At 44.8% G+C, this 21,913-nt stretch overlaps 1 protein-coding gene across 1 annotated transcript in view; it reads right to left on the bottom strand.

Annotated features, from left to right (window-relative positions):
* The window catches only part of SOS2 (SOS Ras/Rho guanine nucleotide exchange factor 2), an 89,295-nt gene extending 73,677 nt beyond the window's left edge, over positions 1–15,618 (bottom strand). The window contains exon 1 of the mRNA XM_067554736.1: positions 15,239–15,618. Coding sequence (XP_067410837.1) covers positions 15,239–15,325 — 87 coding nt within the window. The 5' untranslated portion in view covers positions 15,326–15,618. The remainder of the gene's footprint in view (positions 1–15,238) is intronic.
* Between the last annotated feature and the right edge of the window lie 6,295 nt (positions 15,619–21,913).

Raw genomic sequence — 21,913 nt, forward strand, 5'->3', positions numbered from 1 at the left:
TAAGCAACATTTTGAGTGAAGAGATCCTAACCTTGCCAATACAGGGCAAGAGAAATCACCTGAAACTGGTACTGTGAGGCTACCATGAAATCTACAAAGGACTAGAAGTGAACAGACCAATCCAGTCCATACAAGTCCAGTATGGAAAATCCCGCTCAGATTCTGAGCTGCCTGTAGTAGGAGGCTTTGACACAGGCAAACCAGGGAGCCAGCTGCTCCCCACCTCCCAAACACCTCCTGCCTCAACCCTTTGTACCAGGAGCTCACCCTCATCCCATGAGCCTGAGCTCAGTGCTCAAGACTTCAATGCACTTGGAGCAAACACTTACTGGAGACCTCAGGGTCATTGCTCATGGGGCAAGGATTCCTTGGTGCAGCAGCAGCCCTGCTGGGGCATATGGTGGTGGGGTTGAGTTTGCACTATGGGCAATGTTGGAATTGAGTCTCAACACTCACTGGTCTTCCAGGGTTTACCTTCCCTTCAAAGCATCCAGGCCAGCCTCATGCCTGACTTCTGGGAGTCAGCCTCTTATGTCTCAAGGCAGGCTCTGAGGTGCTTGCCAGACCAACAAAAGAGCCAAGATGGTACTGGTGCACTTAGAAGGCACTGGCACAAACAAAAACAGTGCTGAAGACGACTGAGGACTAGCAGTGCCTGAGCATCAAAGCAGTAAACAAAGTAAGATGTGAAGGCATTAAAAAAGTATGCACAAGCACCAAAGACAAAGACCGCAACATTTTAAACAACTAATTAGGCTTAACTGAAAGGAAGGGTACAAGTAACGAAAGGACGGTGACGAAGCTCTGTAGGAAACTGGGAAAGGCTGGAATGATGGCTGAAGGTATGGCATGTCCTGTGGGAAGCTCCTTCACTGACTTCAGGCAAAAAGGAACTGACTGGAACGCTAGGAGAGCAGCGTGTAGGACAGCATACGCTGGTCAGGAGGTGGCAAGATTTGTGTTCTACCCCACTACTGCTGCTCTTAAGGGTCACAAATATTTGAAAACAAGGGGGAGTTGTCAGTCTTGCACGAAAGAGCTACAGGGTATACAAACCCGCACCAGGCAAGAAGGGGGTTGAAGAGCAGCTTTTGGCACAGGCAGCCACACCCTGTCACACTGGCAAGGCATGCCAATCTTGAAGGAGCAGCCTGAGAAGGGAGAAGCTCAGTTCAGAAGGACCCAGCCTGGGGAGATGAACAGACCTCTCATCCTCAGGTCCCAGAAAGAGCACAGCAAAGACCTAAGCTACCATAGGTTACCCTGTGAGCATAGAGTAGTAGGACAGAAAAGCAGGTGCTGCTCTTTATTTCCATTAATTTAATTCCTTTTCCTTTGTTACTTTGAGAACTGGGACTAGGGACTTGACCTGGGGCACATCCTCTGAGGAGGAGAGCCAACGTAAGAAGAAGCAAAAGGTTTGGCAACAGACCATACCCGTTTGCTACAAGGGTCCCTGGGTTGGAACCCTGGGTAGAGGGAGGGACTGGGTTCCCCTACAGCGTTCCTGGAAAGATCCCAGACACAAGGGGCCAGAAGGACTACTGGTACTGGACCAGGGCCATGGGCCAGGTGTAAGGCCCTGTGACTACTGGGTGAAAACCCTCCTTTACCCCAAAGAAGGTGAGACAAAAGGTGACCTGGCTCAAAGGCTGAGTCACAAGGCAAAAGGGGACCACCAGCGGGCCTGGTCAGCCAGACTAGAGGAAAAAACCCTGCAACATCACTCCTAGCCACAAGGTGGCGCATCAAGTGGTGAGTCACTTTGCTACGTCCTGGAATAAGAATTCTGAGCAGATGGCATCCTCAGAGAAGCAGATCTTGTCCCTTCCCTCTAGGTCTGGAGGATTCAGAGCAGAGACCCTGGGAGGTTGAGATAAATATGGACAGCTGTTCCACTGCTGGTCCTTGGTGCAGGATAACTCCCTTCTGCATGGTTTTCAGGAGTAGGGATGAAAGAACAGGTACACCTTGAGCCTGGCCTGAAGTCCTTTCTTGGACTGGAAGGTCATTTTTTCCTTTGAACAGCTTTTTTCCCCTCTAATGCCTCTCCAAGAATTTATCAAAACAAGTCCAGCAGCTGCTTCACATGGGTGTCTCTTTTCCAAGGGAGTAGTCTCTAGTTAATTACTGGCTGCAGCACCGTTTGCCAGGTTTCTGGTTAAGATTTTCACTGCATCCATGGGAGCACTGGCTAAGAAAGGATTGCTAGAGAGCTCAGAGATGGATTTAGACATTTTATCCTCCACTCTTCCTGATAGGTCACCACACCATGCAAGGATTACCGTGGATAAGTAAATCAAGGAAATGGGCAGCTGCCCAGATGAAGCACAGCTTCAAAATTCCTTCTTAATGAAACTAACATATCTGCTGCTGAATGCTTGGTGAAAAAGTCACCGCAGAGAAAATCATGCTGCATCTATTCCAAGGATGAAACGGATGTTATTGAGTTTAGGGACAAACTGGATTTCTCTTTTGGGATTATGTCTGACTGAGTCCTAAATATAGGGCAAGAAGCAACAATTGCCTCTAAAACACAACAAAATTGAAGAAAACTTTTAAGAGTAAAGAAAGATTTGAAAATAATTTCCTTTTTTAGCCTAGATTAATAAAATAAGCCTGTATTTTGTTTGCACTACCCTAGATATATGTCACATCACATCAAGCTCTGGCAAGATAAGCACTAGCTACAAGTCCCTTTCTAAAACTAACGTATCAATGACAAAAAAAAAAACACTGTAGTGAGAAAAACAAAACAAGAGTTTATTGTTTACAACACACAAACAAATGCTATTTAAAAATAAAACATCAACACAAGTGTTTTATCAAGAAATAGTGCCAAAATATGGATTTATTTTCTTGGAAGGTGAGATTGCAAATAGAGAAGTGGGACATTTTATTCAAACTATCACTTTCTTTTTCAGAAAATTGCATCTCAGTGTTCACCTGAGCTACTAGAGACATAATTTTCCTGTTTCAAAGGAAAAATAACACCTCCCATTTCTCTCAGGAAACAATTACCACAAACCTGTTGGTACACTGGTACAAAGTTCACATGCCTGCCAGATGTATGGAAGAATATTTAAATCAAATAACTTGGTTGCATTGCAGAGCTTTGCAAGACTGTCATAAAAGTTCACCAGCCCAGGCACAGAAATTCTACTCACCCACCTTTTCCCACAGCGATTGATTACCAGTTAGAACGAATTTTACTTGTCTCGCAAAGAAGTTCTTAATCCTAAATAAGTGGGTGAGTAACATTTTGCAGTGCTACTTTACAGACTTCAAAGAGAAACTGCTGAGTTAGAAATGATCTGCAAACTTGACACATTAAAACTGGGTTTAAACAGAGACTTGGAGTGGCTCTCTCACTACTGAAGGTAAATTACTTTGCTCACCCATTCTCACCTCCTACTCAATGGTCGTCATTAGGTCTTAAGTACCGGACTCCACCTCCCCCATTGTTCTCAATGCACCTAGATATCTATAAGATGCCTCTGTGTTACCTATTTTCTGTATTACTGCATCTGAAGAAGAGAGCTGAAATCTTTCGAAAGCTTATGTCTGCAAATATTAAATTTGTTAGTCTCTCGTTGTTTTTAATGCTTATTGATTAACTTCAAGAACATACTTGATAAATTTGGGAGCAAGCTGAGTAATTAAAATATTTAAGTTATATATTTATTAACTTAAGTAGCATAAGTTCTTGCCAACACTAGTCAGTATTTCCATGCACTGTGTACAAATAAAAAATAAATCACTGCCAATAAAAAAAAAGCTCTTGACCTGCCTGATGCAAAAATGTTAAAACCAAGGAAGCAGCTGCTCTAAAGCAGATTCATTCTCTCTCTCTTTATAGGGCATTTTTTCCCATCTCTTTATAAGAAAAAAAGATAATGATACCCATTAAAGTACAGGACACTTTACTCCCAACCCATCAGGTATCTATCTCCCTGGGTGACAAACTCACACTTGGGGCAGGGAGAGATAAAGTCAGTCAGGTGCTACCAGGTTAGTGATTGTCTTTCACTGAACAAGGGTCTAAGAAGTCTCAATGCACCAGTTGCCCAGTTTAGCTGGAAAATGGCCACTCTTAATAGCCAACTAAAAAGGAGATTTGGAAAGTCAGGTATATAAATGATTTGAAGACATGGTCAACTTGATTTTCTTTTTTACATGACAATGCTAATTTTTAAATGCAGGTTCTAACACAGCACCTTTTAAACAAAATGTCCTGAAATTCTTGCCTATACCACAATTTTTTGTATTTTTAAATGTCTTTAAATGGCTTGAGACAAGGTTAGCTAAAAACACAGTTAATATCCACAAAACACATGGTTAGTCAGTTAACAGGAGAATCTTAACAGTATGCCAACCCTCCTACCTGCCTAGTCTGATTCTTGCAGGTAGCTATGCATAGAGCTATTGTGCTGCACAAACAGGAACCCTTAACCATGCTAAAACTGTACCCCCTAGTTATATCTACGCCTCCTTCAGCTCATAACTGTGCAGCAGACATCAGACACACATGGTGGGTGAAGTAATATCTTTTATTCTGTTGGAGAGAGAGACAAGCTTTCAAGCCACACAGAGCTCTTCAGGTAGTCAGACATCCCACATTTTTGCATTGTAGAGATTTAAAAAAAACCAAACACCCATACAACCTGGTGCAGACAGCTGCTGCTGAGTCACCATGGGACAGAGTCCCAGAAATCATTCCTAAAGACACAATTAGACAGAGTGCTAGGTGTGAATTTCCACAGTTGTGAGGGCAGAAAATCTGTTATACGGACACAAGCCAAGCCGTATGACTTGATACCACTTAGGTTGGCTGCACTTCTAAAATCCAGTGTAGTTGTAGCATGGATGGTAGCTGACTCTGTAAGGAAACCGACTCCCTAGATGACTCCTATTGCAGCCGTGCAGAATTAGGGCACCAGGGATGACCACTCCATCCTCACTGGGACTCCCTCCCTCCCAGCCTGGTCCCATTTCACTTTTCATGTCATGGACTCATTTCCCCAAATAGTGGCATGCCTCTTCCCCGTGCACATGCCACTTTGCGTTTATCCACTCTCCTCCTCCCCGTGTTTTGTCCTCCATCATTCACCACTACCACTCCTGGCTTCTCCCCTTCCACAGTCCCATGCTCACGTATATCCACTATTCACATTTATAAAACAAAAAATTGCTTCCTTATTATACCCTTTTTAAAAGGAGGAGGGAAAAAACACTTAAAAGCTTTGGAACCATATAGCTAGGCAGTTACATAAGCTACGTGCATAATCTTATTACTGTTGTCCTTGTCTGTCCTCCATTTGTTTTTCATACTCATTTGTTTATACCACATCTTCAATTAAGCCTCAAACTTGCAAACTGGATCCATGTGGACAGAGCTTTATGTGCCCGCAAAATCCTACTGTAGTCAACTGGGCTTTATATAAGCACAGGGCTCCACACTAACTTATCAGCTTGAAGGATCAGGGCCTCTGATCATAAGCTCTATATGACAGGCATTGTGCTTCCCTATACATTTGTATACAATAGTAAAATAGGGCCTGGATCCTGACTGGGGATTTGGGCTCTACAGTAATTAAATGATAACAGACACTGAAGTCCTGTCCAACGCAAACTGAAATTACAGGAAAAAAATCCACCAAATTCTTTCAGTTATTGCAATCTTAAGTGTCACTTGTAAATATAGCAGTCAAAGGTAACTCTGATTTTTCAGCTGATCGTATCCCATTAAACAAAGGATCCAGGAGACACTCCACAAAAGCCATGCATCTTAAAGAGTGGCTAGAAAAGTAAGCATCCAACAATGTTAAAACAATTTATATGTCTTATAAACTGTGGTAGTGCCAAACTGTGCTAGGCACAGACCCCGTTCCAATCTAAAAATAGACAGGAGGAAGAGAAGCTACATACAAGCAGTGATAGACGGGTCTTAACTGCTTTTTAGAAAAACATCCTCCTGCCACCATTCAGCCCACTCTGCTTCCCCAACAGCAACCCTTAACTCCAAATCCATCATATTCAAGCTCCTCCCTCCCAATATTTGACCCCTTCCTGCCACATAAATGAGCAATTCACTCAGAAAATAGATTACATGAATAAATAGTCAGGTAGATTTTTTGTGGATCCTGTAGATGAAGTGAGTTTTCACAAGGGATTTAAATGAGAGTAGTGCTTTGCAAACCAGCTCAGAGAGGGCATTCCATGAAGAAGGGAAGCAAGGTAGGAGAGATTTATGAGAGAAGCACACCTAGAAGGTGGAGGTTATAACAACTGATAGAGCATAGGGCACAGAAGTGGATAATGTAATAAGAAACAATGGTGGATAAGCAGGGAAAAGCAGAGTTACATACTGTCTTAAACACAACCACAAAAACTTGAACTTGATCCAGTGAAGAAAGGGAAGCCAGTAAAGGGTTACAAAGAAGTGAGTGGTGTGGCTGGACAGGCAGATGGTGATTAATAGTGTCAGAAGCTATTGGGAAGGTGAGGAGGATAAGGATGAAGAGGCTTTGAGACATGCCAAGGTCGAGGTCATTAGTGATTTTGATGAATGTTGTGTTAATGGAGTGGAGGATGGAAGTCAGACTGGAAGGCAGAACTCAAGGCAATGATTGTAAACTGCTCACTTGATGTATATGGAGATAAAGGAAGTCGGGGGTAGTAGTTACCACAGGCACATAGTAAGGGATCAAAGGACATCTTTTCCTCCTAGACTAAACTAGAGCATGCTTGTACTATGGGGAGATGGAGACAGAGAGATGTGAGATTAAGGAGAATGAAGGAGACGGTGATAGTAGGGCAAGAGAAGCCAGCAGGAATTCAGGGCACTGTGGCAGGTGGTAAGAAAGCTGTGAGAATGACAAGGAAGGAAGGAGATTACCACAGGTCCTGTCAATCTTAATTAAGAAATCAGCAAGCTCCTACATGGTGAAGGGTAAGGACACAGGAGGGAGGGGGCTTAGGGTTGGTTTTGAGAAAATCAAGGGTTGCAACTGAGCAATGGAGGTTGTGGAAAAGTGATTCAATGAGGGTAAAGAAGCAGTATTGTTTTGACAAGGAAAATAGCAGAACTAAGAAGGGAAGAAAATGAAATGCAGTGAAGGAAGCTAGTGTGGTCATGGGACTTTTTCCAGAACCATTCAGTTCCGGAAGAGGGGAGTCAGATGTGAAGAGGTGAAAAAATTTTTGAGGTTAGCGATGTGGACTACACAGTGTGACAGGAGTAAAAGGATCAAGAGTGGAGGAAACAGACAAAACAGTGGGGAAGAAAGGACAGAAAGTGGCAGAAATGTCATGGAAGAATCCAGTGAAGGGGCATTTTTGTTTTACTGTAAATAACTATAACTACAAATTTGACCTAGCACTACTCTACAGAAATTAACAGTCAAATATTCAAATTAACTTCTTCCTACCATTTCCAAATACCTCAAATCCAACCATAGTCTTTTCACTTTAATGGTTGAGGATAAAGCAGTCAATTAAGTAAAAAATTATGTTTTCATTACCACATTATGTGCCAATTTGAGCTACAGTTAGAGTTTAATAAGCTATTAATACAAAGAACAACAGCTGTAAGTAACACAAGACAGGCAACCAAAATAATACTGTAAGAGACTAATCCCTTGGATCTCTATAGTAAATATTAATTAGCCCAGTGATTTTTATTCCCCTAAAAGTAAATTTCAGGATGGTTATAAATAATAAAGCAAAAAACTACTTGCAAAGATATCTTATCTACCAGTGTGGGAAAGAGGAAATGCAGAAAAATTACATGACAGTTTAAAGGGGACTTTTGAGCGCAACCTTCACTTTAATTTACAAGAGCTAGTGTTTCCCATCACACCTCTGTCCACAGACTTCACACTTTCACTGAGGGTGCAGAAAAATCAGTGTTGTGATGCAACACCTGAAGCTTTACTAAGAACTTCCTTATCAATGTGCAATACATTTCATAGGTAATTTTAAGTATTCTGATCACTTTCCTTGTATTAGGCATCACTAAGCAGAATCCAGTTTTGTTGCAAGAGCACCAGTTTAGCTACATGCTTCAAATTTGTGAAGATTCAGAGGTTTCAGGATTGTAACCAAGTATGCTTTAGGGCTTATTCAAAACGTAACAAGAACTGCATAATGAACAGACTCGTCATTTAACAATCTTGTGATATAATTCCAACTGTGAAATAATTGTTTACCATTACACTGTCAAACCCATAAAATAATCAATCCCAGGCCCTGATCCTGCAAAGGCACTATGCTCCCACCCAGCTCCCACTGCAGTTAGTGGGGTTCCACCTGTACCCATCTCATTGCAGAATTAGGACCAGGATGGTTAATATCCTTAAACAATAAAGGTGCTACTTATTGGGTTTTTCCCCCCTTGGTATGTGTTTTCTAACACGGAGTAGCATTAATATATGAACTTTAAATATCTCTTCAAAACTGCTATTTCTACTTTTGAATTCAGCAGAACCGTTTCCAAGAATAGGCATGCTCCAGAAATCTGATGAGTCACCCAGAGCAACAGTGGACTTGTTTGGCAAATGCAATTCAAACACTGTGCAGTAGTATGTAGTGCTTATGCATGGGTCTCCTGTCTGCTGACACACCAGTATCAATAGTTTAAAGATAATGGCAATCTTCATAAGTGAAAAGACTAAAACATCTACATAAAACACACATACCAAATGCTTCTGATTTTGAAAAACTTGTCACCAAACTGAGGAAAGTACGAAGCTTTTGATCATACATATGCATTTAAAGCACATGGGCTTAAATTGCAAGGAAGGTTTAGTGTGGACAATAGGAAAGATTCCTTTCAGGGTAGTTATGCACTGGAATATATTGCCTAGGGAAGTTGTGGAATCCCTATCACTGGAGATTTTTAAGAGCAGGTTAGACAAACACCTGTCAGGGATGGTAGTCTAGATAATACTTAGCCGTCTTGAGTGCAGGGGACTGGACTAGAAGACTTCTTGAGATCCCTTCCGATCCTACGATACTATAAAATATATGTTTATAGTTAGCCAATAAACTCTGTAATCTGGCTAACTGCTAGTTGAACATTTAAATGCATGAGGGACAATTTTTTTTTAGCTTAAGAAATCAAACATGCAAGTCCAACTGCACATTGTTTCCTCTTTCAATGTTTATTTCTCCTACACAGTTAAATGCTCTAGTTAGGAAGCTTTCATGAATATCAGACAAGAAAGAGATTCCTGATAACATTTTAAAAAGGGATTCAGTATCAATGGGAGTTTTCAACCACAGCTCCAAACAAGCTTTATATTACAATGCCTGAGCTGAGCAAATAGGCATTAAGAGGATTTGTAGACGGGCCTAACAGGCACGCAACTGAAAATCAGCTTGTCGCTGAAAATCAATGAGATCTGGGTACCTAACTCCCACATCTCCTTTGAAAATCCCAGCCTAAAATGTTAATTGATGGTACATCAAAGCACTGACAATTTGGAAAATCATCTCAGTACTGCAAGATTTCATTCTAAAAAGGGTTGACCATCAATAGGGGCTTTGCACGGTCACAATGATCCTCACCAGCAAATTCAGTTAGAGGACTGGGACCTTAGTTTTAGTGTGTGTTTCTTAACCAGACACCTTCCTTACAGAGGTCATAGGGAGGAGACTGTGAAATACATAGGATCATTAAGAGATTCCAAGGCCAGAAGGGACCATTGTGATCATCTACTCTGAGCTCTTATATAACACCAGCGATACGACTTCCCCAAAATAACTCCTAAAGCAGATCTTTCAGAAAAACATCAGCTACCTGTGCATACACAAAAACAGCTACAAGAATCACCTTGTATCCGACCTGTATCTGCATCTGCACGGGCAGCACACGCTATCTCACAGTGCCTCTTAGGAAGAGCATCTGTGTGCGCGCATATGTACTGTATATAGGATCTCAAAGGCAGGGAAGTAGTTGTCTGTAGCTCATAGCCTTTGAGGCTAGTTCCCACCCTTTGAGATCCTATATTCCCCCCCAAACACCATACAGAGAAAGGGGAGGTGATAGATCAAGACAGGCAGCAAAATCCCCCATGCTCCTGTCCCCGCAGTGTAAGCAGCCAAGCAATTTAGGAAACCTCTCCCGACTTCATTACCGTATCAAGTCAGTTGGAGAAGGAGGCAGCAGCTTCTGCAAAATAAGTCAGGAAGCCATGCTGACTTACTTTGCAGAAGCCGCTGCCTCCCTCTCCAACTGACCTAATACAGCAATGAAGTTAGAAGAGGCTTCCTAATCACTTGGCTGCTTAAACCACAGTGACAGGAGCATGGGGGATTTTGCTGCCTGTCTTGATCTATCACTTCCCCTTTCTCTGTATGGGAATGAAGGGGGAAGGGAGATAGGCTCTAGAAGGCAGGGAAGCAGCTTCATGAGCTGCAAACAGCTGCTTCCCCACCTTTGAGTTCCTGCATTTAGAGGCCTGTGCGGACACAAAATTTGTATCTGCATCCAATCCACAACCCGCAAAAATGGTCCACGGATATCCACAGATTTGTAGGGTTCTACTTACAGACTGTATAATCAAGTCACCCTTTAACCTTCACTTTATTAAGCTAAATAGTTGTACCAGTGCCAAATACAGAAGTAGCATAACCTCTCTACTTCTACTGGAGATTCCCGTGTATGCACACAAGAACTGCTCGAGCCCTTTTGCCATAGCATCACACTGGGAGCTCATGTTCAACTGATTATCCAAAACCCTCAAATCTTTTTCAGTCACTGCTTCCCAGGATAGAGTCCCCAGCCTGTAAGTATGGCCTACATTCTTTATTCTCAGATATATACATTTACATTTAGTCGTATACTTGCATCCAGTTTACTAAGCGATCCAGATCACCCTGTATCAGTGACCTGCCTTTTTGTTATTTATCACTCTCTCAATTTTTATGTCATGTGCAAACTTTATCAGTGATGATTTTATGTTTTCTTCTAGGTCATTAACAAAAATGTTAAATAGAAAAGGGGCAAAAAAGCAATCCAAGCAGAACCCCACTAAATGATGATTCCCCATTTACAATTACATTTTGACATCTATCAATTAACCAGCCTTTAATCCATTTAATGTGTGCCACGTTCATTTTATATTTTTCTAATTTTTTAATCAAAATGTCATGCAGTACAAAGCCAAATGCCTTACAGAAGTTAAAGTATATTATATTAACTCTATTACCTTTACCAACCAAACCTGCAATCTTATCAACAGATTACAAGTTAGTTAGACAGGATCTATTTTTCATAATGCCCCATTGATTGGCATTATTTATCGTACCCTCCCCTTTTATTCTTTATTAATCTAGTCCTGTAAAGGCCATTCCCTTGTCTCACCTGTTAGAACTGCTGATGTGGGTGCTTCAAAAACTATTAAAAGTGACACTGTGGTCATTTTGGGTTAAATTCAGCCCTAGATTTAGGGTTTTGGGGTTTTTTTAAATCTTTTACTAAACATAAAGGGCCTTGTTAATTTAAAAAAAAAACACTTCTGTTTGAAACGTTTTCTTTATTAAAATGTACACTTAAGATTATTATAATTAAAATCAGCATGCTGGAAACCTTTATTTAAATCTTCAATTTTAATCTTGTTTTGCATTTGTACTTTACATATTTTCCTAAAGAAAGGCTGATACTCATTGGTAGGTATAATTTTGTACTGTTTGCTAACCACAAGGATACACTGCCTCTTGTACACATATGCAATTATATAGTTTAACACACGTATTCAGATTCTTGATTTTTAACATTTGTTTATTATGTTACAAAATGGGGAATAATTCTTATTTCCTAGATTAATTTTTAGTTATAATTCGTGTCAAGCTACATTTGGACGGAAATTCGAAATCAAACAAAATGCACAAAAACAGCATTTTAAAATTGTTCACATAAAATTACTTTAAAAGTGCTGATACATAAGAAAAATGTTTATCAAAGCATATTTTGCATTTAAAACCAACTGATTTACTAAGCAAAGGAAATATCTTTCCTTAGTGAATTTTATGGATTGTGACCAGAAACAATGTCCTACTAGCTCTAAAATATTTAGGATCTCATTCCCTTACACCTTATTTTCATTCAGATTGGAAAAGAAAAACAAGCTTTCCTGCTTTTTCAATTTTGGACCAAGTAATTGAATCAACATAATTGATATGAACTAGCTCTATAAACTGAAATAAAGAAAAAATTCTCTCTACATCTGCCAAAGAGGCTAGTGCTGTTAAAAGTTGGTTTAGCATTTCAATAAGCTGCTTCCCTGTGCTTAGCCAGGGCCTGCCACCAGTTCAGTGGTTTGACTTTCTTTAAAACTCCAATAGCAAATATGTACTGTTGAATATTTTTATTTAAAGCATTTATTAATAGGTTTAGGCCTCAGAGTCAGAATTTCAAATTTTAAAGTTATTTTCAAGAAAAATATTTATATAAACAAATCCAGGTTTGATTTTTTTTTAAATGATCAATTTTTATCCCCCTTGACAGCTTCTTTTGGGACCAACAAATGTTTTAATGCATTTTTATTTATTTTCAGCTTTTTAAAAAATAAACAAGCATTCCCCTGTAAGTATTTGCAGCCCACGCCTGGCAGAATTGCAAAGTTGTCTGTTTTCATAGTCACAGCACAGACGCACGTTACATTCTTACATTTTTCTATTTTAAAAACCTTCCTGGCTATTAAAAACATAGATAAGGACCTTCAATTTTTTAAAAGAGATTTTAAATCTGACATTGCCCCTCAATATATTGTCTGGGATTACAATAATTGGAACAAAGATACAATTTTACTTGGCCTCATTGACACTTCATGCTTATGAAATAAATGCACATTGCAATAAGATTGCTTCATATTAAGGGTGGTTACCCCAGATAAGGAACTTTCCGTGGGGGCGGGGGGGTAAGGCAGGACTCTATAAGCAGCTTAGAATCTTTTACAAAAATTAATTGGGGTTGCAAACATATTCTCTCTGCTTTAAGAAATTCAAATACCAGTTATGTTTCCTCATAACAAAACCAAGTCTATAGCAGTAAATTGGTAACCATAGCATTAATTGACCAGAGGCTGGCAACTTTTTTTGTTTTAGGATCCCAAGAAAAAAATGTCCATGTAACAAAACTTGTACTTAAAAGACATCCTTCTGGATCAAACGGGTAAAGCTACACTGTAAATCATTTTCATCCAGGGAGAAGGGATAGAGGTTTATCATCTTTAAGCATAACCCTGAAACTGGAGAGATACAAAGGAACAACATGTATGGGGAAGCATTGCATGCGTTGAACCCCTGGCAGACACTTGAGGGTGGAAAGTGAACAGGAGGCATGCTCCAAACTTGACTGACCAACAGAGGAAATTCAGGGGTGAAGGATTCTTACCACAGACAAGGTGCTCTTTTTGGGTTGGCCACAGGAGCAGTTAGCTGAGTTCAGCAATCTTTGATAATGAGAAACAAGACCCCAGACACACACAAGGGGTGAAGGATGTGTATCCCACATTTACTTAGTTTACCAATCTGATGCCACTCTTAAAACTGCTTTTGGGGGAAATAAACACAGCCATCCCTTCCTTCCTTAACACACATGCCAGCATCTCTCTAATTATTACGATTTATTATTTGTATGGTAGTGTCTAGGGATGCCAATCCTAGACCAGGACCTCACTGTGCTAGGCACTACACAAACTCCTAACAAAACCCCACCCCAAGACCTTTACAATTAAAGCAGTTTCCCATACACAGCTTCTCTCTCATTCATGCACTGGGGCAGTTTCTCACAAACATACACAATCTACAGCCAGCAGCAGCTGTTTCCTTCTCAGAAATATATACAAACCTCATTTTTGTGTGTTTGTTTTTTTATAGAGGAAGACCATCTCAGTCAGGGCATGTCAGAGACACCAGTAAGACAGTCAGTGAAAAAGCCTGGTTTGGGAAGGGTACTGGGAGTTAGAGGATGTGCCCTTTTCAGGGCCACTTCAAAGGAAGAGTTAAGCTATGTCTACACTGATGGTGGCAAATTCGCTGCTGTCAGATCGATTTATCCGGTTCGATTGAGTGGCAGTGAAGACCCACTCAATCGATCCGGAAGTCGATTTAATAAAACCACCTCCAGAAAAAACGTAGCGCTGCATCACCGGGTACGCATTTCCCATCGGCGCAGCGTAGTGGAGACGGCGCGCAGAACAGAAGTTAAGTTGACGTAAGTTACGCAAGCTATTCTACCTAGCTCCAGTCAACTGCTGCCAGATTTGCCGGTCTGTGTAGACCAGGCCTCAGTCTTTCATACAGTTCTGTACAAAAGCCTCATTTTGGGAGGAAGGAGATAGGAAGCGAGGAGCAGCTCAGCAGGACAATCAGACTCTCAGAGTCAGCTGTTCACAACAGCCTGTTTTGGGAAGATATTATGGAATATCTGGGGGGTACCCGTTCACAGAAAGTGTTTCGGAGACAACTCAGTAGCACAGCTGGGAGTCTCCAACAGACGAGCATAGCAGCCTGATTCAAGTGTGTGATGTGGAGAGACATTTATGCAACTGTGGGGAGGAGCACGGGGGTAGAACGCTCCTGCCTCGGGCAGTCAGTTTCTCGCATGCACACCGCAGGACCCAACATCATCTTTTACACAGAGACGCACGAGATGTAAAATGGTGACAGAGGCTTTAGGAAAAAAGTACTGGGTCTCTAGAGCGGTGGGGTGGGGAAGGAGACAGTTGTGTGATGGAAACCCCCTCCCAGGACTGTCAGGAGGAGTCCCTTGACCACACTATTGCAGGGGGGTGGGGCAGGGGGAGGAGGAGAAGTTTGACTGCATGGGGGATGGCTGTACAGAGGGTCGACTCCATCGGTGGGCAGGGTGACAAGGCCAGGGCTGGATGCTCTGTGCAGGGGTGGAGAGAGGGGATGTGTACAAGGAGCGGGGGGACGCAGCGGAGGAGCAGACGGGTGTGGGGCGGGGATGGGTAGCTGTGCAGGGGGGGTCGGTGCCAGCTGCAGAGCCGGTGGCTGACGAGTGTGCACCCGGGGGTGTGGGAGGGGGGTGCGCAGGTGACGGCTGGATGTGGGGGTGTCTAGGGAACAGCTGGAGGTATTAGAAGTGCATGGCGGGGGGGGGGGGCGTGTCTGGGGCTGAGGGGACGGGACGGGACGGGACGGGACGGAGGCCCGAGGTGTGGGCCGATCCCCCCCTCCCCCGCCGGGCGGGCCGGGCCGGGCTGACCTTGCGCAGCGCGGGCACGAAGAGCCCCCGCCATTTGGGGCCGTTCTCCTCGCTGAAGAACTCGTAGGGCTGCGGCGGCGGCTGCATGGCCCCGGCGGCGGCTCCTCCGCATGAGGGGCTGTGGGGGCCCGGCTGGCCGCTCCGCTCCGCTCGGCTCGGCTCCGTGCCGGGCCCGCCCGCCCCCGGAAGGCCGCGCGCAGCCCCGGCCGGCTACGACGGCGCCGCGCGGCAGGGACAGGGACAGGGACGGGCCCGGGCTGGGGCGGCAGGCGGCCCCCGCTTCCCCTCGGCTGGGCCCGGCCGGCGCTGGCGGTTCCTCATACGGGCCGGGCTCCGCAGGCCGCGCTGGGCCGGGCGCTGCGCAGGCTGGGGGGGGGCGGGGCTCTCCCCCCCCCCCCCGGCCAACGATCACATCCGGGTTGGGGGCGGACGCGCATGCGCGCGGCTGCTACCCCGCAGCCGCGCGGCCCCAGAGCGCCCCCTAGGGACCGCGCCGGGTAAAGCCAGAGCGCCTGTCTGCGCTGCGCTCCCCTGCCCCAGCCCGCGCGCCTGGCGGGTGGTTCCCTGCTTGGGGCCGGGCTGAGATGGGGGTTGGGTGCCCGGGCGCCTAGAGTCTAGGGTGACCAGACAGCAAGTGTGAGAACCCGGGCGGCAGGCGCCTGGGTGAGACACAGCCCCGAATGGCCGGACTGTCCCTATAAAACCGGGCCGTGGGGTCACCCCCTGCAAAAATGCAGGCACCGGTGCAATCGGCCTTTTGCACACGGATGCACCCAGGGAGGCCAGGGGCCGGATCCAGGGGGTTCAGCATCTCGGCAGCTGTGTGAATCTGAGCCTTAGCGTCGCCCCTCGCTGCCTGGCCGGGAAGGATCGGCCTCGCCTCTTTTCCCGGTGGGGACCCACAGCGTGAGGGACTTGCCCACTGTCGACCAGCGGCTGAGGAAGGGGGAGAGCCTGTGACCCCCTGCTTGACATCACTGCCACTACCGGTGCTTCCCGCCTGTGCACACGAGCATGACAGAGACGGCCTCACATTTAGCGTAAAGGGGGATGCAGAGAAGGGGCTAAACGAGAGATGGTTACACCTGCCCCCACTTCCACTGGCCCCGCCGTAGGTCCGGGGAACTGTATTTATGCCCACGCACACTATAAATCTCCACGTAGCCATGCAGTGCTATGAAAACAGCAAGAACACAAACCAGCACGCCTGTGCAGTGGATGTATTTGCTAATTTGCAAGACCACTCCCATTCTTCTATTCTCTGTGAAGTACCTCAGACTAGCGACAGGAGTGGTGGGGTAATGGACTGTGTTAAACTAACCCCACCTTCCGAGCAAGGTAAACGTGAAAGGCAGAGTGGGAAAGCCTGGATTTACATATACCAGCAGACAAGCGTGGTGTAATTAGCTGATTTATTTACGTAGAGCTTGGCGAAATTGTATTTGCCACACATTAAATCAATACTTGTTAGCCAGACATTTCCTGGGATTGTTTAAAGCCGTAGCTTTCAAACACAAACATGTATGGAAGCTTGGATAGGAATATACATTATCTATGCATTTCTTTTTCTAGTATTGCAGTTAGACTGCAAAATCTCACACTCGCTCATGAAAACTGATTCGCCTCAACCTTCTGCCATTTGGTTATCTCCATCATATTCAAGGTGTAGGTTAGTTTACTTATCCATCTTTTTACTGCTATATACCTATCATTCCCCTCTCTGCATGGTCATTGTGAGAGAACCCCTCTTGTCAACCATCCTCTTGTCACTGTCAACAGACTCATAATGATGGGAATAATCAAAACAAAATTGGCATCACTGGTAACAAACCACTGCAAGAAGCTTCTTCACATTGCTTTGTAACCTAGCAGCAGCAACTTAATTGCAAACTCTGGTGTCCTCTTGAAAAGTGGACTAGGTTTGCTTTGCATAAGTTTAGTCTATTGTTCATGGGCACACAATTGCTGTGCACCACATTTTGCATTCTTCCAGTAGTTACACCACAGTGCTTTGCATGTTGATCATTACTGAGCTGTCTGTTCACCTGTGTGCTCTCCCTGCTCTGGGGTCAAATTCCCAGAATACCCCTTCCCCCATTTATACACTGACACTCAGCCAGATTTTGTCCATTTGCCCCTGGATTTGAGCATATCACAATAGCTGTCATAATACTCCACAAGCCCTACGACATGCCTTGAGCAGCCCCTTGGAGCCATGCTGAGACCTTGAATCTCTTGGCCATCTGGGGAGAGACATCAGTTCAGCAAGCTAGCCACTGAAATAAAGACCTTTTTGTGGACACTGCAAAGCAGATGTCTGGGAGGGGTCATGCCTGGGACGCTGACCAGTGCTGGATAAAGAGCAAGTAACTCAGGAGGCAGTACATTGATACGGGGGAAAAAAGGAGACAGTCCAGCTGGTGCCAGGTGACCTGTCCATTCTTCGATGAACCGGACAGGATTCTACACAATTCTAGCACAATCCACTCCAGATCGCATTTGGCACCTGCTGCCCACATTCTCACCCCCACCGCGGAGGACCAGCAAAACCTGCTTGAGGATGACCTGGAGGATGACAGAGAGGAGCTATTCCCTGAGAGCTAGGATCTGTTGGGGTCTCAGGACTCAGACAATAGCCAGCCGCAAAGCCAGCCCCACCCTCGCCCTATTATAATGGACCCTGATTCCTGTTCTGAGTCAGCCGAGCTCAAGTCCCAGCCAGAAAACCCAGACCAGCACTGAAGAGTCAGATCCCTTGGAGGGAACTTGGGCATGTAAGTACCTATCCTAACAATTTATTATTACTGTGCTACACGGCTGTGCTGGCTTTGGTTCCGGGTGCCCCCCGGCCGCAGCCTTTGGAGGTGAATGTCAGCTGGGAGCCCTTCCCAGTATCCAGCCCCACCTCCCTCGGCCCACACGGTTTGTTCGGCCTGTACATTGCCAGAATGGCAGCTGCTTTGCCCAGGCAATCGGCCTCTGAGACATTCAGAGGCCCCAGCTAGCGACCACTCAAAGGACCATAGCATGGAGTGCACTTGCCCATGTGCCTATTATTCTGTCCCCTTTCCTCATCTATCCTGACCAGCCAACCCCTTCTACCCACTTTTGCCATCTCAAAATGGCAACGGCCAGCGTGGCCCAGCTGCAGTCTCTACCCCCCTCCTCCCCCCACTCCCACGGCAGATTCAAACAACATTTGTGCAACATTCAACAGTTGATTGAGAAAGGGACAGCAGGAAAAGAGGTTTGGTGAGGTTCATAGTTTACACGAGGGATGAATGGACAATGCGTGCCCGGTCATGACACAAACAATACTGCTCCCTGCACACACGTTGGAGCAGACAGTTATTGCAGGCCCTGTCGGTTTTTCTCTACACTCGTTCCCTGTCTGCAGGGGAGATAGAGCAGAACTTAAGCCTGACAAATCGCTCTGTTTTGTTTTGTACACTGTAGGAATGGCTGCGTGTCCTTCTCCCTGGTGTGGCTCATAAGCCCCTTCTGCTCCTGCAGCACTTCTGGGGGGAACCATCCTAGTGAGTAACTTGGCCGCGTAGCTCTCTGGACAGCCCTTTGCCTTTTTGAATAAGCCCATCCACTGCCTCCTAGTCACCCGCCTCAGTGTAAGGTCATGGAGAGCGAGGCCGGCTCAGCTGGGATGTAGAGGGGATTACTATCCACCTCGCTGCCCCATAATATCCTCTTACCACCGCCGCTGCCATAGAATTGCCTCCAGCGCACAGCGAAAACTGCCAAAACCAACCTGGCACATAGCTCCAACCACCCACCTTCACCCCTAGCAGCCATCTGTACCGCCATCCTCGTGAAAAGCTTTTTCCTAATATCCAACCTAAACCTCCCCCACTGCAACTTGAGACCATGGCTCCTTGTTCTGTCATCTGCCACCACTGAGAACAGCCTAGCTCCATCCTCCCTGGAACCCCCTTTCAGGTAGTTAAAGGCTGCTATCAAATCTCCCCTCACAATTCTCTTCTTTATTAATGGAAACAAATGGTTACATATACAATAAAATAACAACATGCTTTCTAGAGCTTAGTCTTAACTATCATTCCCCTATCCCATAAAGGTCCGCTCACTCCAAATTAGTCTTTTAGCATTAAAGAGCCGGATCAGCTATGATTCTTCATTCATAAAACAAGCTAGCTGGTGACTCATCCCCTCGGCAAAGGATAACTGGGTGTACTTCTGTCCTCCCCACTCCAGATATAGTGCCAGTGATCCAGTGTCTTCACTTGCAAACCAATTAACCCCCCTACTGCTTGTTTTGGCTGCCTAGAATCTCTCTTGGAAACTGTGCAATCACTTGGTTAGCATTTTGCTCAGACTGTAAATAGGCATTTGCTGTGAAGTATACAGTACTCACTGTACATACAGCCAGACAGGTAGATAAGTGTCGTTTGCTCAAACGAAACCTGCTTATCACCCTCTTGTGACCAGCCCAACCTCACAGACACTAAGAACATAATTTTCAGTATATGTACGTAATTCTTTACTTATTATCCATGCAGAGACAAAGTGGGTGAGGTCATATTTTTTATTGGACTAACTTCTGTTGGTGAGAGAGAGATGAGTTTTTAAGCTACACAGAGCTCTTTTTCAGGTCTGGGAAATGTGGTCAGAGTGTCACAGCTAAATACAAGGTGGAACAGATTGTTTAGCATAAGGATATTTCACATTCAAGGTGAAGTGGCCCATTAACACCCATAGAGGGAAAGGAAGGGAGGGGGAAAAAGCAGCTGGGAGGGTAGTGGGTTATAGAGTGTTGAAATAAGTCACAAATCCAGTGTGTCTAGTCAGTCCATGATTTCTAGTGTCTAGCAATGTTACAAATTTAAGGTCCCAGGCTCATCTTTTGAAAGCATGGTGCAGGTTTCCTTTGCGGATGAGGACTAATTGGTGACATATAGAGTGCTTGCCCTGTGAAAAGTGTTCACCCACTGGTGATAGGGTGTTTTTCTCTATCGTGTTCCTGTGTGAGTTCACTTGAGAATGTAGCGCTTGTCTGTTTTCACCCACATTATCCAGACAGACATTTCACAATGATTACGATGACCAGTGTGACACAGGCTTTCAGTAGTGATCTTACATGATACTGTTTGGCGAACTAGCATGTAGATACCAGAGCAGGGGATCCCTGTAAGCCTTATGTATCCCAGGGCCTTCTGCTGGTTGATACTAGGAGTTCCTTGGGTCACACACCTTCCCTCACTCCAAAATTGTTCTAGTTGCAGTATACTGATGGCTGCACTTTCAGTTTTGTTTTGCACTGTTGCTTTAATGATAGGATTGTTTAGAGTTGTTTAGTTAGTAAATTGTTCAGCTAAATTTATTTGCAAATACACAACTATTGTTATTTTTCCACCGGTTCCATAGAAGCTTTAATTTCAGCTTTTTATTGTTCTTTCATAATAAAAACCATTTACGAAGCATCAGTTATGAGTCATCATTGCATTTAATTCAGACATTCCCTAAAATAAATGCTGAAAACATTCATGAGGTTTCACAAACATACAAATCATAGACAATTATGATTGGTAGGGACCTCTGGAGGTCATCTAGTCCAACCCTCTGCTCAAAGCAGAGCCAACCTCCTACAAAGGGACTGCTCCACTTCCACAGTCCATACACAATAACCCAGTGCTCACTGCTTGACATGTATCTATCCCAACTCCCCTTCCCTGGGCTAACAGCCACATGGCCATCCCGGAGCACATTCCCCTAGGGGGGTGACCATTGCCTGTGGGAAGTTCTCCTGGCTGCTTGTCCCACCAAGCAAGTATCCGAACCTTTGCCTCCCACTTATCATTAAGGCTCTTCTCCCCTGCTCTCACAAATATTGTGCGGAACACAACATGCACTTATAATGGTCGGAAGGTTTGTGCCTGCTGCTTCCAACCTATTCCCTAAACAACGTCATCTGCCTCTCAAACAGCCAAATGCAACTCAGCCACCATTCAGCAACTACCCCGGCAACAGTTAAAATGTTCTGTCCTTCTGTCCAAGCGGCCTGTGCATGTCTTCATTCGCCAGGGCATCAGAGGATAAGCCGGGACTCCCAGAATAACCAGACTAATGTCCACACCATTAATGTCCACAGTGATCCTGGGGACAAACAGTTCTTTCTCTGTTATTCTAAATAGAACTAAGTTCCGAAAGCTTCTGGCATTGTAGGCCTTTCCAGACCCTGCATTTATGTCTGTTAACCTGCTGCGGTGGCCCAGAAGTCCTTGGAGAACCATGGAGAAATACCCCTTTCTGTGTATGAATTCTGCGCCCTGGCCAGGGAGGTGAGAATGATAGGCACATAGGTTCCATCAGCTGCTCTGAAAGGGTTTGGGAACCCCAGACATACAAATCCATCAATAATCTCCTGAACCCCAGGCACTACACAGTTTTACGATCCAGTTAGACAGCACCTTATCACTGGCATTGCAGACCTGCTGGAGAGTGACCCCAACAGCTGATCGCCCCACAACAAATTGGTTGGCTCTGGACCGGTAGCATTCTGGGGTGGCCAGCTTCCAGATGGCAATGGTGACCCGTTACTCCACGGGCCCGGGGCATGGTATGTTGGTATGCCATCACTGCAGCTCCAGTGTCGGCTCTGCACGAGACCTCAAAAAAGGTAGCCCTCCCCAACTTGAAGTTCTCTCG

This window comes from Emydura macquarii, unplaced genomic scaffold (genome assembly GCF_026122565.2).
Source record: "Emydura macquarii macquarii isolate MOO-44397 ecotype Brisbane River unplaced genomic scaffold, CSIRO-AGI_Emac_v2 contig_1551, whole genome shotgun sequence".
Taxonomy (NCBI): domain Eukaryota; kingdom Metazoa; phylum Chordata; order Testudines; family Chelidae; genus Emydura; species Emydura macquarii.